The sequence below is a fragment of the Lolium rigidum genome, chromosome 4 (genome assembly GCF_022539505.1).
Source record: "Lolium rigidum isolate FL_2022 chromosome 4, APGP_CSIRO_Lrig_0.1, whole genome shotgun sequence".
Classification (NCBI taxonomy): Eukaryota; Viridiplantae; Streptophyta; class Magnoliopsida; order Poales; family Poaceae; genus Lolium; species Lolium rigidum.
The window spans coordinates 247,980,183-247,996,914 of NC_061511.1; the positions used below are offsets into that span (position 1 = coordinate 247,980,183).

The 16,732-nt window shown below is 52.2% G+C and overlaps 1 protein-coding gene across 1 annotated transcript; it reads left to right on the top strand.

Annotated features, from left to right (window-relative positions):
* The first annotated feature begins 2,054 nt into the window (after positions 1 to 2,054).
* On the top strand, positions 2,055 to 4,448 carry LOC124650171 (endoglucanase 15-like). Its single transcript, XM_047189724.1, has 7 exons — positions 2,055 to 2,267; positions 2,388 to 2,801; positions 2,883 to 2,972; positions 3,055 to 3,219; positions 3,300 to 3,587; positions 3,662 to 4,076; positions 4,162 to 4,448. Exons 1-7 carry the CDS (start codon positions 2,055 to 2,057, stop codon positions 4,446 to 4,448), a joined length of 1,872 nt encoding a protein of 623 aa, XP_047045680.1.
* The last annotated feature ends 12,284 nt before the right edge of the window (positions 4,449 to 16,732 follow it).

Genomic DNA, 16,732 nt, shown 5'->3' on the forward strand with positions numbered 1-16,732 from the left:
AGCCTTAAGTTTTAGGATGGAGGTAGTAGTAAAATTTTGCTGGTTAGCGATCATGTTTTTTTTTGCCCGCTTTGTCACGTTAATATCCTTGTGCTCCATCTCCTGGTTTGTCTTCCTTCTTACTCTTTGCATATCGCCATTGTAATGAAACAAAGGAGCAAATGCGGAAGACCTTCCATAGCATCTCCAAAAGTTCCACTTGGTTGATATTGTCACATGGTCGCCTCCTTGAAGATGCAGTCTCTCCATTGTTCGGGATGACGACAACTCCTCCATCATCGATCCTCGGATTCAACAACAGGGACGCTCGGTGATGGCTATTCGATATCTATAGCTCAGCTCCGCACCTCGTGTGCATATTTTAGATTGATCGTCAGGAGAGCCACCCGTGGAGCATCAACTAGATCGCACCGCTATCGAGACGCTTCGAAACCACAGATGCGGCAATTTCGAGTCCGAGTAGTCGACGGATGAACGAACACCGTATAGTTCCATTAATTTGTGATATTCAACATCTCCACGAGTTTAGATTGACTTCGTATTGTACTGTGCAGCCAGGCACTTATCTTTCTTGCTCTACTTTTGAGAGCCATGTAATGATGTACCTTGATCCTTAATGTCAATACATCTAGTTTGTAAAAAAAAACTATCTCCGAAAGGCTCCCAATTGGGCATCTCGTACAACACCAACAATGTATTGGTCTATTGGACGCGCCTGACCCACCCGCCGCCCCCAATACGACATTCCTAATAGCTCTCAGGCCCATTTTTCATTCCTTCCATTAAAAAAAATGTAAGACACACAGATGAGTTTCGAGATGAGAGGCGCCACTCTAGTTGTGCATGTGTGCTCATATTTTATCGTAGAGGGAATGGGAAAGGAGGGGCTAAGGAGAGACACACAGAAACATGATGGAAACAACAATGTGACGACCACCCGGCTCTATACCCTAAACCCTAACACAGCCAAAGAATTGAATAGCCGGAAGATTTGGATCGTTTTCCTTACCCCTTTTTTTTGTCTAAAAAGTCAATATTAGACTTTGTTGCACTTTGCATCGTGCTTCAAGCCGGAGATACCATTTCCGCCGTGTTTGCAGACTAGTAAAGACCCCGAAATAGAGTCATGGAAAATAGAACATCGTGGCGTGGCCAAAGCTTAACTAGCTTACAATGTTTAAGTGGATGTTTAAGCGTCTTGGAAGAGATGGCGCTATGGATGAACTAGATCATGAATTTTTTTGAGGCTACCTCAATGCATATTTTTAATTTTATTTATAAAGGTTATAAAGGTCTACAAAAGAGAGCAGTTGCTTGAGAGGAGCAACTGCTATTACTGGGCATCCTAGCTATTACTGGTGATGAAACATAGACATGCACATAATCACCGGAAAAAAGGTGGTGGATAGTTACCACATTCATTTCGATGTAAGTCCGGATTCATATATTACCACAACTATTATTTCTTTCTCAAATACCAATGTCAAAAATACAAATATAAAATGGAAATGATGCAAAGGCAGGGGGCACCCCATTTTGGAAAAAAATGACAAAAATACAAATACAAAATATGTTATTGAACTTAATTAGAAGCAAATGTGGCTATGGAAATACATATATCTATATCCAACAAGATTAACATTCGCTCCACATCCGCTCTAAGTTCATATTCGGCAACATCTATATTTGTATCTGTATTAATTTTGAAAATATGAAAACAGATATGGAAAGTCACTATTCGAGGTGCATCCGATCTTTTTCGAACCTTTGCACTTGCAATTGAAATTAGTACGAGGGTGTGTAACCTAAGGCCTCATTGGCCTGTAGTACTGTACTTTGAGTATTATCCACCAGCCACTTGCTAAAGTGTGAAAGGAGGACTAGTGAGTAAACAAACCAGTCATGCCTCCTTTGAATCTCAAGTTCCGCCCCCTTTTCCCTCCAGTATAAGAGGAACCCTGTTGAACTTCCCCAACTCCCTCCAAAACCAGCCAACCAAATCCTCTGCTCTTTCACTCTGTTTCAGTTTCACACTACTTCTTGGGTGCACTGCCATGGCCAGGAATGGTGGTGCTAATGTCGTTGCTGCAATCCTTGGTCTCCTGGCACTTGCACCAATGGTGAAGCTGGCTTCTGGCCATGACTACGGCATGGCATTGAAGAAGAGCATCCTCTACTTCGAGGCGCAGAGGTCCGGCACGCTCCCTCCTGACCAGAGGGTCACCTGGAGGGAGAGCTCTGGTCTCTTTGATGGGAAAGCCAATGGAGTATGTACACGTTGTATTCATAGCACTGACAGAAACATTTGACGAACCAATGTCATTTATGTTCCCTGGGTGCATAGCATTTGTTGTAATGGTGCTTGCAATTTCCTTTTTTTATTTCAGGTGGATCTAGTGGGAGGGTACTACGACGCAGGCGACAACGTCAAGTTTGGGCTGCCCATGGCGTTCACGGTGACCATGATGTCGTGGAGCATCCTGGAGTATGGCAAGCAGATGGCATCCGCCGGCGAGCTCCAGAACGCCATGGGAGCCGTCAAGTGGGGCACGGACTACTTCATCAAGGCGCACCCCGAGCCGGACGTGCTGTTCGGGGAGGTTGGGGACGGCGACACGGACCACAACTGCTGGCAGCGGCCGGAGGACATGACGACGAGCCGCCAGGCGTTCCGCATTGACCCCCAGAACCCCGGGTCAGACCTGGCCGGAGAGACGGCCGCGGCGATGGCCGCCGCGTCGATGATCTTCCGCACCACTTATCCGGGCTATGCCAACCTGCTCCTCGAGCATTCTAAGCAGGTATATAGGCCCTGAATCTTGGAAATCTAGCAAGAATTTCATAGATTTACAATGTTGTCTGATTCTTTGATGCTCGCTCAGCTGTTCCAATTCGCCGACAAGTACCGCGGAAAGTATGACTCAAGCATCACCGTGGCGCGCAATTATTACGGGTCTTTCAGCGGATACGGGGTAAGCAACTTTGAGACGTGAGATGGTGATTGGTGAGACTGACGCAATGCAGACGTTCTGACCGTTCAATGGCGCGCTGCAGGATGAGCTGCTCTGGGCGGCGGCGTGGCTGTTCGAGGCGACGGAGGACAGGTTCTACCTCGAGTACCTGGCGACCAACGGCGACGCGCTGGGCGGCACGGGCTGGTCGATCAACCAGTTCGGCTGGGACGTCAAGTACCCCGGTGTGCAAGTCCTAGCGGCCAAGGTATGTACACTTCGCCTTGGTTAATCATCGCTCGCATTCGGCAACTGAAGCTCATCTGCCTGACCTCGTGTACGGTGCAGTTCCTTCTTCAGGGCAGAGCCGGCGAGCACGCGGACGCGCTGCAGAGGTACCGGCAGAACGCCGAGTTCTTCGTCTGCTCCTGCGTCGGCAAGGGCGCCGTCAACGTCCCCAGGACCCCCGGTGGCGTGATGTACCACCAGAGGTGGAACAACCTCCAGTTCGTCACCAGCGCGTCCTTCCTACTCACGGTGTACGCCGACTATGCCACGGTGACCGGCAGGGGAGCCGTGCGCTGCCCGGCCGGTGCCGTGCAGCCATTCGAGATCCTCGCATTTGTCAAGTCTCAGGTAATCTTCCCAACATTCCAACCTCGGCATGTCTGGACGACCAGTTTACTGACACACTCGTTGGAAATGTTCAGGTGAACTACATCCTGGGCGACAACCCGAGGGGGACGAGCTACATGGTCGGCTACGGTCTGAACTACCCGCGGCAGGTGCACCACCGTGGCGCCTCCATCGTGTCCATCAAGACCGACCCCTCCTTCGTCAACTGCCACGAGGGCTACTCCAGCTGGTACGGCAAGCAGGCCGGCAACCCCAACCTCCTGGAGGGCGCCATCGTCGGCGGCCCCGACGAGTACGACGACTTCGCCGACGAGAGGAACAACTACGAGCAGACGGAGGCGGCCACCTACAACAGCGCGCCGCTGCTCGGCGTGCTCGCTCGCCTCGCCGGCGCGTGCGGCGGGCTCGACGAGTATCACCAGTCAGTCCCGGAGGTGGCTCCTTCGAACGCGAACCACACAGTCCGGCAATCTCATCGACATCATCACGGTAATTACTAGCTGTACACACAATGTAACAGATGGAACTCTGAATGTGTCTTCTTATTCATCTTGGGGTTGAGCTGCAGCTTCAGAGCACCTCGAGATCAAGCAGAACGTAACGAGGACATGGGCGAGCAAGCGCACGACCTACAACAGGTACTCGGTGACGGTGACCAACAGGTCCCGGAAGACGGTGCGGGGGCTCCACCTCGGCATCTCGGACCTCAACGGGCGGCTGTGGGGCCTCGACAAGGCGCGGTACGGCTACGTTCCCCAGAAGTGGCTGCCGGCGCTGCGCCCCGGGAGGAGCCTCCGGTTTGGGTACGTGCAGCCGGGTCCTCCGGCGAATGTATGGGTCACTGGATACAAGCTGGTCTGAAGCCTCGACACTCCAGTCTTGGCGCGGTGCTAGGATGGATAATCTCTAGAGTTCGTGTTGTGTGTTTCGTGCGAGTTAGGCGTGGGAACGGGAGAAAGAGCGAAGAGGCTAAAGATGTTTTTCATGCTCATCCTCTTCCTCCCAAACAAGGCGTTCCTGTTACTTAGGAGAGAGATTTGGAATTTGGAGAGATTGAACGTAGATGTTCATCCTAACCTTTCAAGTTATCAAAAGTTGTGCTTTCTGTACCGAATGCTAGTATGATGGCTAGCAAATCGGGACGACCTTCATGAGGAGAAAGAAAGAACAGAGAGAGGAGAGATTAGATTTCTTTTCTTAATTCAGTCATAGTTTCGTTCGGTTACGGAAGCAGGCAATATAGCCACACACACAGGCACACTACTTGGCACGCAGGCCCCACTAGCACTTTTACACTTTACCCCTCTTCTTGCGCCACCCTGTCACACATACCCCTAGGTGGCGCACTTGTGTGTCTAAGAGCATCTCCACTCGTCTCCCCGACGAGGCCCCTGAGCGACGTTTTTTCCATTCGGACGGCGAAATTCGGTCCAGTCGCGCCCCCGGTTGCTCGTTTTCGTCCAGATTTGGCCCTTCATCCATCCGGCGAGCCCACGCCATCCCCGGTCCCCCGGGGAGCTATCGGGGAGTCCGTACGAGTGAAAAGCAGGGAAGGACCCGATTTGTCGGCGACTGGACACACGAACCCCACCACCACCTCGCTCAAAATCCCTCCCACCCCTCGTATCTCTCTCGCCGCCGGCACCACCCCGCCGGCTTGTTGCCCAGATTCCGTCGTACCTCCTTCCCACCTGCCTATATTCCGTCGTCTTTCGACGACGGCCAATCTGCCTGCCTGTTTTTTGACGATGGCCTACTCCTCGTCGTTCGCGTCTCGGCTAGCCTCGACCACGCCCGTCAGGTGTTCTAAAACCTGGCCGAACTTGTTTGCCGAACTTGTTAAATTTTATGTCGAATTTGTTTGAAATATGTCAAATGGCCGAAGTTGGGGGTGTCCTGCCGAGGGGACGGCTGGAACTTCGGCGCTCCCCAGGCCAAATTTTCCTCCAATCCAGAGGAAAATTTCGCCGGATTTGGATGTGGAGAGCGCCAACGAGTGGAGATGCTCTAAGGCATGGCAGACTGCGTGACAATGCCCCCCTGAAGAGAACTTGCTTGTCCCCAAGCAGGAGCCAGTGGAAACTTGGTTTTGAGCACATCCCAATCTTTCCACGTAGCTGAATCTTCCGGTAACGTTTCCCATTTGATTAGTATTTGAACAATAGCCGTATTGCCTTTCTTCACCATGCGTCTGTCAAGGATCCTCTCTGGTACTGCCCGTCCATCAGGTCCAGAGGGGGTAGGTTGGGAAAATCCGCGAACACTGGCGTATAGTCAGGTCTATGTTCCTTGAGCTGGGAAACATGAAAGACCGGGTGTATCAGACTTGACTCTGGCAATTTTAGCTTGTATGCAACTTTCCCAAATCTCTCCAGAATTTCATATGGGCCCAAGAATCTGTGTGCCAATTTTGGAAAAGGACGACTGGCCACTGACTTCTGTACATATGGCTGCAGTTTTAGGAGTACTTTATCCCCAATTAGGAACTCCTTCTCAGTTCTGTTGCGATCAGCTTTCAGCTTCATGCGATTTTGAGCTACTGCCAGTTTGGTCTTGAGCAACTCAAGATGTGCCGTGCGATCCAGAGCTATAGCTGGCGCATCGGGATCAGTGTCGATTGATGGCATCGCTCCCATGTTTGGTTCAGTACCGTATAAAGCTTTGAACGGAGACATACCAGTTCAGGAGTGCACAACAGAATTATACCAAAATTCTGCCAGGGATAGCCACTGTTTCCAATTCCGACAATTTTCTTGGATGTTGCACCTGAGATACATCTCCAAACTCTGGTTTACTCGTTCCGTTTGGTCGTCCGTTTGAGGATGATAGGCCGTCGTAAACTTGAGTTTAGTGCCCAATTTCTGAAACAGCTGACGCCAAAAATGACTGGTGAAAATGGCACCGCGGTCAGAGACGATCGAGCGTGGCATGCCATGGAGCTTGACCACGGAGTCGACAAATACTCTAGCCACTTGAGGAGCAGAGAAAGGATGCTTCATAGGTATGAAATGTGCATACTTTGTAAACCGGTCAACGACCACCAAGATTGTATTAGTTCCTTCAGACAGAGGTAAACCTTCGACAAAATCGATGGTTATGTCTTGCCAGGCCCCAGCCGGCACCGACAATGACTGCAGTAAACCTTGAGGGTGTTTGTTAGAGTGCTTGGCGTGTTGACAGACATCGCACTGACGGACGAACTCTGTAACATCAGTATTCATTCCAGTCCAGGCAAACATCCGTTTTAGCCTCTAATATGTGGCTTCAACGCCCGAATGACCCCCTATGGCGCTCGCATGCATCGCTGAAATGACCTTCGTCTGGAGGGCAGAGTTAGCTCCCAACCACACGCGACCTCGCAGCCTGATTAGTCCTTGATGCAGAGTATATCCATGCTCATCTGGACTTGCCAGCGCCAATTCAGTGAGACGACGCTGCGTGTCAGGGTCTGTTACATAGGAATTTACTATCTCATGGAGTCAAGCTGGTTGCACTTCATAGCAAGCCTGTATTGTCATTAGGTGACCCACCCGGGAGAGGGCATCAACAGCTTGATTTTCAATACCCTTGCGGTAGGCAATGCGAAACTGGAGCCCCATCAACCTTGCCATAGCTTTTCTCTGAAATGGAGACTGAAGTTGTTGGTCATCTAGATACGATAAACTGTGGTGATCAGTCTTTATAATGAACTCTCCGCGTTGCAAGTATGAACGCCACCTTTCTACTGCCATCAACATGGCCAATAACTCTTTGTCATATATGGGTAGGTGTTGATGTGAAACCGCCAATGGTTTACTAAGGAAAGCAATAGGATGTTGGTCTTGCATAAGCACTGCACCAATTCCCAAGTCACAAGCATCTGTCTCCACTATAATTTGCTTCTCAAAATTCGGCAATTGTAGTGCATGAGTAGTTTGCATTGCTTCTTTCAGGGCTTGAAAAGCTATGGTAGCTGAGTCAGACCAGATAAATGCTTTCTTCTTAAGGAGGTTGGTTAGAGGTCTTGCAATTATAGCATAGTTTTTTCACAAACTTCCTGTAGTATCCAGTGAGTCCCAGAAATCCTCTCAAGTCAGTAATAGAATTGGGAAGAGGCCATTTTACCATTGCTTCAGTCTTCTTGGGGTCAGTGGCGACTCCCTCAGCAGAGATAATATGTCCTAGGTATTCTAAACTACTACAAGCAAATGAGCACTTGTTTTCTTTGACATATAGCTGGTGCTGGCGTAGAATAGTTAGTACCTCTGTCAAATGTTGTACATGTTCTGCAATTGAGGTACTATATACAAGAATGTCGTCCATAAACACTAAGACCGACTTCCTGAGGCAGGGTGTGAGAACTTCATTCATCACACATTGGAATGTGGCTGGTGCGTTGCACAACCCAAAAGGCATGACCCGAAACTGATAATGACCCTGATGAGTTTTAAACGCAGTTTTAAACTCATCCGTTGGCAGCATTCTGATCCGGTGGTAGCCTGCCCTTAGATCCAACTTGGAAAATATCTTAGCTCCAGCTAGCTCATCAAGAAGCTCATCACCGGCATTGGAAAGATGTTCTTGATGGTAATTTCATTTAGTCGACGATAGTCCACACAGAATCGCCAGGAGCCATCTTTCTTTTGCACCAAAAGCACAGGAGAAGCATAAGGAGACACACTGTGTGTAATAATGCCAGCAGCTAACATTTCTTTTATTTGTCTCTCAATGTCATCCTTGTGAGCAGGAGAATACCTATATGGGCTGCTGTTAAAGGGCATTGCATCAGGCTTAAGAGGAATAGCATGGTCATATTGCCTCTCATGAGGTAAGTCTGTTGGTGTAGCAAACACATCAGAGAATGTGTGTAGAACTTGTTGAATATCATCAGGCATTTCCGTGTTAGTCATGTCACAATCTGGTTTCACAATGACCATTGCCCAAACCTCGTTTCCTTTGTACCACTTGATAAGTTGTTCAATAGGCAGTTCTCTGATACTGTCGACATTTGGTGCAGACATACCTCTCAGAGTAATGAATTTTTTGTTATAGGGAAAAGACAAGCAATCATTTGCCCAATCAGTCACCACGGGACTGTCTTGCTTCAACCAGTCAATCCCTAAAATAGCATCATAGGCTCCCAGTTCTATAACTTTCATATCAGTGTTGAACGTCTCTCCCTGACACCACCAAGATAAAGCAGGTACCATCTGATTGCATTGCAGATATTGTCCATAGCTAATTTGATTGAGATGGGAGAGATGGACTGAGTAGTGCACTGAATCCTGTTACTATGGCAGCATTCAACAAACTTGTACTGCTGCCTGAATCAACCAAAATTAACATCATCTGATTTCCCACCATAGCCCGGAGCCTCAAAGTTTCTGCCCCATCTGTACCAACCATAGCATTTATTGATAGACTGAGTTGTTGAGCCTGGGCCAAGTCATGCATTTCCATCATATTCAGCACTTCCTCTGATAGAATCTCTGGCGTGTCTTCCTGTTCCAGATGATGCAATTTAACAGGCTTCTTACTGTTGCACTGGTGAGCAGGATCGTATCTCTCGCCACAACGAAAACAAAGATTGTTAGCTCGCCTGTAGTCGCGGAGCTGCCTGTCTTGACAGTGTCGGATTTCATTCCAGCTTGTTCAATTCGAGCTTGTTCAATTCGAGGGTACTGGTACTGCTTGGCTGCCCAAGGTTTTGCTTCTGCCAACACTTCCTCCTGGACACGAGCGAGAAGAATAGCTCGTTCCACTGTCTGTGGTACCTGAGTTTCTACTGCCGCTCGGAGCTCGGATTTCAGGCCCTTGATGAACTGAGACACGAAGAACTGTTCGTCATAATGAGGATTTGCCATTGATACGTGGTAAGACATGGCTTCAAATTGCAGTTGGTACTCCTCAACGCTGCCTTTCTGCTTGAGAGCTAGCAATTGTTTCAGATGCTTTCGATAATCGTCTGCACCAAATTTCTCCATGATTGCAGCCATCAGAACTGGCCATGAAGACACCTCGTGACGGAGCCCATACGCCTTCAACCAGAGAGCAGCATTGCCATCCATATGCAGAGTTGCCGATACCAGCCAGAGAGCAGGGTTGACATTGAACAAGCGGAAATAATATAAGCATTTATCCTTCCAAATCTGTGGGTTCTCACCGTCGAATCGCGGAAACGACATCTTGAGGTTATGGCGTGTGGTTGAATCCCCTCCGAAATTTTTCCACCACCGCCAGCGCCGCCCAAACTTCCGCCGCCAGCGCCACCCAGGCCTCCGCCACCAGCGCCACCCAGTCTACTGCCGCCAGCGCCACCCAAACCTCTGCCGCCAACGCCACCAAAACCACCGCCGCCTGCACCACGAGTGTTGTCGCCGAGGAGGCCAGCCCCATCGCCAGGCTGGGACGAGCCGGCCTGCACCGCTGAGGACGCTCCTGCGCCTGCTGTATTTCCCATCCATGAGACATGGGTAGCGGTTACCTTGCCGTGGCCCGTGATGGTGACGGCGTCCGGATCAGCGTCGTCCTCCTATGAGGAAGGCGGGCGCATATGGAGCCGTGCGAGAGAGTAGCAATTGCCTCCTCCAGGCGGTGCTCCATCGCGGCGACCTGGTGCGTGTTCGCCGCTTGCGCAAGCGCGCCGTCCTTGACCGATTCCGCGATGATGGTCATCTGCGCGATGAGGGATTGCTGCGTGGTGTCGATCACCGCCATACGCCTGTGCAGCAGATCGACAGCTGAGCACACCTCCTTGAGCTCTGCTGCCGAGGACGCCGCCGCCTCGCCCATTGTAGTGACCCAGCGTACCACTGCATGGTGTAGTACACAAGTCGTTGACATAACACAAGTGAAACACCGTTCCACTCATATTACATCTCTCAGAGTGGTACAACAGAAACATATGCGAGTCCAAGGTATGTCTATAGAAGTACACACGAACTGTTTACATAAGATCAACACAGCCTCCTGCTTTACAGTGAGGTAAAACTTCAAATAAAGCTCCAGAAGAACGACTCGTAGTCTATCTTATTGCTAACTCAAGTTTAAGAGCTACTTGGCTTGTTATAGAAATCTTGCTACTTAGGTGCTAGGATTAGGGAAAGGTTCCCTTCTATTACTAGTCTAGGTTTCCATTATAGCTGATGCAGAAGTTGACTCCATTGACTTCTTTGATTGGATTCTACATATTGTTGCAGTTGACTCCTTTGTCTTCGAGTTCCACGGTAGTTTCTCCTTCGGTGCCTTGATCTAAGAAGGGAGTTCAAATGGGAGGGAGTGAGTACGAGCGTACTCAGCAAGTTCATATTAGGAAACGGATGAAGCTCGGTGAGCATGGGGGTACGTGAGCACCCCCTAGCTGTCTGCCACGTGTCTAACACCGTTTACTGTCCGTGAGAACAAAATTGAAGAGAAAGAAATCCCCAATCTCCCAAATCCCGGCTACAGGAGAAGCGGAGTCCAAATCGAGTCTACAGGCTCCAAGAACCCAACCATGGCGGCTCAAATCGAATCTGCGGGAGCTCGAGGGGAGGCCATGGCGGACGAGCATCTCCACGGCGATGGCGGGGCTGGTCGGTGGTCGCCGGGAGGGAGTACGGTGAGGCCACCTCCTGAACAACACGGCCCCTACCCAACAACGCTGCCGCCGCTACATCACCGGAGCTCGTCCGCCATGGCCTCCCCCTCAAGCTTCGGAAGAATCGATTTTGGCCGCCGCCAACAGATCGAGCGACCGCCCTCTCTCCACATCGCCTCTGCTGGATTCAGGCGGCGGGGAGCGCCGCCCGATTCGTATCGCTCCAGTAGTAGTTAGGGGCGGCAGCAAATCCATTCGGTTGGAAGCAAGACGCGCCACAATCGCCGCTCGAGAGCTCGTCGGGATCCGCGGCCGTTCCAGCGCGAGCTAGCTTTCCTAGCAGCACAAGCCACCAAGCCGCAATTGCCTCCCGCTTCCTCGCGCGAGTGCGTGCGCTGCACTGCCGCATCGCCTTGGCCTAGACGCGATGCCTCTGCACCTCCGCCCCTTTTCTGTGGACGCTCGCGCAGGCACACTGCTCTACAACGAATTTGATTTGAGAATCTCCACAAGCTTCGGCAGAATCAATTTTGGCCACCACCAACAGATCGAGCGCCCGCACTTTGATTTGAGAATCTCCTAAAACTTCAGCAGAATCAATTTTGGCTGCCACCAACAGATCGAGCGGTCGCTCAAATCGAGACGAGCTCGCGCACGCGGCAGCAGCAGCAACCATGAAGAGCTTGGCCACGGACGAGCGGGTGTTCTGCCCGGACTGCCACCGCGCGACGGAGGTGGTGCTCGACCACGCCACCGGCGACACCATCTGCACCGAGTGCGCGCTCGTCCTCGACGCGCACTTCATCGACGAGGTCTCCGAGTGGCGCACCTTCAGCACCGGCGCCGTCGCCGGCGGCGACGACCGCGACCCCAGCCGCGTCGGCTCCACGGGCGACCCTTCCTCGACGCCAAGCTCTCCACCGGTCCCCAGGATGTTGACCAACTGCAGCAGGGCGTCCGAGCGGGGCGAGATTTGGTGTTCGGGGTTCCGTGGGGAATTTCACGGCCGTCTGATGGCCGTGACTCGTGAGTATCTACTCGCGAAGATCCAATCTAAAAGCAAATCTAACGGTGTCGTCGTGGTGAACGAGCAGATGCCATAGGATGGCTTAAGTTGGGGCCGAATGGACGTATGAGGATTCGGGGGAGGGTTTGCGATTAGATGGGAAGAACTTCCGGATGCTTTCCTCAAGAACACAACCAAAGGCCGGTATACAAGAAGAGAGACAAGAGGAAGAACTCTTTACTAGATCGCTAGCTTCATTGATCTCAACATGGTTACAAGTTCTTGTACACTGATCTCTCTGTGGTCTCGCGCCTGTAGGAGGCAGTACCCCCTCTCCTTATATAGGGAAGAGGGTGGCTTACACTGGAAGAAACCCTAATGGCATCTTTGACTAGACAAACTACTTTACAAAGCTACTTTAATCATAGATGACACCGGAGTCCTCTTTAATCAGGGGCGCTGACGTCCTCCGGCTTCTTTGACCGTCATCCTTTTCTTTATCGTCAGCCCTTCGTCTAAAGTTACTTTGCTTAGCTCATCCTTGTCTTCTAGCTCTGGAGAGAATCTTTGACCAGTCCTGCCGACAGGCTCTCCTTTCCGGTATCTTCTTTACCGGGTGCCGGCATACCCCTTGGGGATACCGGCCCAGCTTTGCTTTCCCAAATTCCTACCAGGCTTCCGGTAAGAACATTAAACCGGTATCTCGATGGCTCAAACCATCCGGTTTGGCATGCCTTTGGCATACCGGGGGTTATCCCCCCAACATTAGTCCCCGAAGCTGGTATAGTCTGGAGGATTCTATCCTACAGACCATGCCAGGTTCTCATCTTCTCAGGATACCGGTTTAATTACTCATGTCTTGAGCTTAGTTCCGGCACCTTTACTCTTGTTCTTTCTCTTCTCTTTGCAAGGCTCGTTCCGGCATCTCTCTTTTCCGGTATCATGTGTCTTTACTGCTTCCTCGGCGAAGTCGAGAATATCTCGGGCCCTGCGCCTGACAGAGACATGCGCACTGTGACTGTTACGCCAGTGTCAGTTGTCATATCGCTTCGACTCCCGCGCGCTCATTTAATGCAACGCAGCGGATCCCACTACCTCTTCGGGATCCCGTGTGTGCCTCCGTGTGGCCCCCATTTTCTCGCGTGTATTCCCTCGCCACGTGGCGGCCCAAGGCGCGAACCGTCGTGGGCCGCGAGGCGAACCGCCGCGGCCCAGCGGTTTCCTGCCCACCTTCTCTCTCCTTTATAAACAGAACCGCCCCTTCTTCTTCGTCTTCTTCGCATTCTCCTCCTTCGCGCACAGAGCTTCACGCCTTTGCGCCTCCGCCGCTCTCCGTCCGCCGTCGCTCGCTCAAGCTCCGGCGCCCGGCGAACTCACGCCGTGCCTCCGCCGGACTTCGCTGTGCGTAGATCTTCGGCCGCAACTTCATTGCTCCCGCCGCATTCGTGCTTCTTCACGAGCTTCTCCGCCTCGCCGTCGACGGTGCTCCCCGGCGACCGCAGGTCCGCTCCGCCGCCAGCAAACACTTCCCTCAGCGACTCCGCCGCTCTAGGTTGGTACCAATCTCGTTTCACTCGTTCTCTGCTTGCTTTCCAGATCTTGGGTCTTTAGTGTTCTTATTTCCTCTTTTTCTTTGGTTTTCTTCTTACTCGTAGATCTTCACGCGGGGTCCAAGTCTGGGATTCTTGTTTTTTCGCCTCTCCTTGCAATGTCTGACGAGGAATCCTCCTCTCGCATCTTCTTCTTCCCTTTCTCTCAAGCGCCGTAGACCATCTCCCGGCGAATCCACGGCTTCGGATCCGATGGAGACCGATTCCGGCAATCAGCAGGAATCCGGTAGCCATCAAGAGTCCGGTGGCCACCTAGAATCCGGTAGCTTTAGCCAAGCTTCCGGTAGCGCAACCTCTAGCAGCTCCAGCCAATCTTCCGGCGAGGAGCCTTCCCCAATCACCCGCGGAGCCTGGATGGGTTCCAGTGTTACCGAATTCGAGATCGATTGGTTATACCGGTCTCGACGGATTCCGGAAGGAGTTTCTTGCCGGATTCCGGATGGCGAAATCGAACCGGATCCTGAAGATGACGAATATGTTGTCTTTCTTGCTCACTTTGAGCGTGGCTTCGGCCTTCCTGCTCCCCTTTTTTCCGGGAGTTTTTAGATTTTTACAAACTCCAACCTCACCACCTTCCTGGCAACGCCATCTTCTACCTCTCTTGCTATGCCACCTTCATGGAGGCCTATATCGGCATTCGTCCCACTCGTGAGACGTTTGCCCGCTTCTTTGCTCTTCGGATCAATTCCGTTCGGGGCAAGGATATTCCTAAACCCAAGCCCCCCGTTCGGTGCGGGTCTTGCATTATCGGCTCCCGTCAAGGGAGCCCTTTTTAAGTTTTCCGGCCTCGAATCTTGCCGGTTGTGGCAAGGGACTTTCTTCTACGTGAAGAACACCGGCCGCGCCGATCTCATCGATCTTCCTCCCTTCGAAGCGGGGCCCCCCAGCAGGACCAACTGGAGCTACAACCCGAAGTCTGATCACGCTGAAACCAGCCGGGTGGTACGCTTCTTGACCTCTTTGAAGAAGGAGACCAAGATCTGCTCGGATGACATCATCCGCACTTTTATTTCGCGCCGGGTGCTTCCTCTAAAGCGCCGCGCACATAGGATGAGCGAGATGTATGGCCCAGGCGATCCTACCAAGATCACAGGCCGTCCTCTTAGCAAAAGGGATGTTGTTCGCAAGGCTAAGCAGATTTGCCAAACTGCTATGCCATCTGATTGGGAATGGGGCCTCCTTACCCTCAGCACTGATAATCCTCCGACCCAAGAAGTAAGGGATTATGCGACTGGGGTTGTTTTTTGCCGGTAGCTTTCTACTCTTGCTAATCTTACTTTTTTCATGTTTCAGGCCAAGGACCGCTTCCCCCTCATTGAAGCAGAGCGGCGTGGACCTTGCCAGCCTCGCGCCCTCGACTCCTTTGACCCGGATCCTTACATTTTCTGGAAGGACTTGAAAATGGGCAAGACTCCGGCAGCGCACCTTGGCCGGTCTCCGCCGAAGCCAACCGGGTCCGCTGACGACCTGACCACGCTTGAGGTATTTTCTTTTCCGTTTTCCTTTACCTTCCGTTATCGCTTTCCTGTGACTTGCTTCTTAGCCAAACTTAATTCGTAGATCCATGAGCGCGTGCCGCCCCTGCGTGCCGAGGCCGGCTCCGAGTTCGTGGACAAGCTCATGGCCCAGGGCCAAAAGAACAAGCAGCCGGCATCTGATGCCGGTGCCAGCCAGGCCCGTCCCTCTAAGCGCTTCCGGACCGAGCCCCTGGGGGAGAAGCAGGTGGGCATGCGTCGCTACGGACGCAAGGCGATGCCAACCTCTTCCGGGTAAGTTACTCATTTTCCGGCTTGCCTCTTTTTCGCCAAGTTCTTTTTCCGGTTTCCCTTTTCCAACCGTCTTTCTTTCTTTTTCTCAGCCCTGCGCTCAAGCTTGGCCCAAGGCCATCGGGCTCTGAAGATTCCGCAAGGACTTCAACCCCTCCTCCTCGCTCAAGCCCGGCACCACCTGGTGCCGTGACATCTCTGCCTCCCTCTCGGGGGGCACAACAAATTCGGGGCGTGCGGCCCCTTCATCATCAGATCACCGCACGGAGGAGGATCCTTCCTTCCCTCCAGAGACCCGGGATACCGGCGCCAGCAACATCGGCGCCGGCGAAGAAGCTGCCGGGCGGGCGGAGCCTCCAGCTCCTCCCGTCCTTGAAAAGACAACAACTTCCGCGCCGGAATCTTCCGCGCCGGAAGGCTCCAAACCGGGTGATGCACCCAGCGCTCCTCCGTCTCCACGCTCCCTCCTGATGCCGCCGCCAGGTGCTCCTCGCGCCAAGCCCCTCGGGGCCACTTCTACCGCGGCGCCGCCCAAGACCTCCAAGCTCATCAAGGGGAAGGCGACGGCCTCCAGCGCCCCTTCCGGCGGCCAGCAGCCCTTGGTGCTGCACGTCGCCAAGGCCGCCAAAGATGCCGCCACGAAGGCCACCGGCCTTCTTGGCCGCATCACAGAGTTCAAGCGCCAAGGCCGCGACCTGGGGCACCTTCTGCCCTATGCCCAAAAGTGGAACGCCGCGGACATGACTCCGGCGACCCGCGGCCTGGGCAAGGACAGGCTGCCGGCACCTGACCCTGTCGGGGACCGGTCTTCCGAGGAGCACTTTATGCGGCTTCGCAGCGCCGTTAAAGAGCTTGACAGCGCGTGGTACGACTCCACGAACAATCTAATGGTATGTTTTGCTAACTTGTCTCAATCTTTACCGGTTTCTTCGTTTCCGGCTTTGTTTTATCCTTTCTTTGGTTTCATGCCGGTTTCTCTCTTGTCTATCTTCCCAGTCCCCGAGTTTTGTGGTGAGAGCGCAGCTCTTAGTGCAAAACTTAACTTAAAATTTAGCGTGAAACCGGCACTGCCAGTCCCGAGTTTCGGGTTAAATACCTTCTTCTTAGCACACAATTTACCTTAGAAGCGCGCAAAACCGAGCCGCTGCCGGTCCCGAGTTTCGGGTTAAGAACTTTGTTCTTAGCGCAAAACTTATCTTAAAACG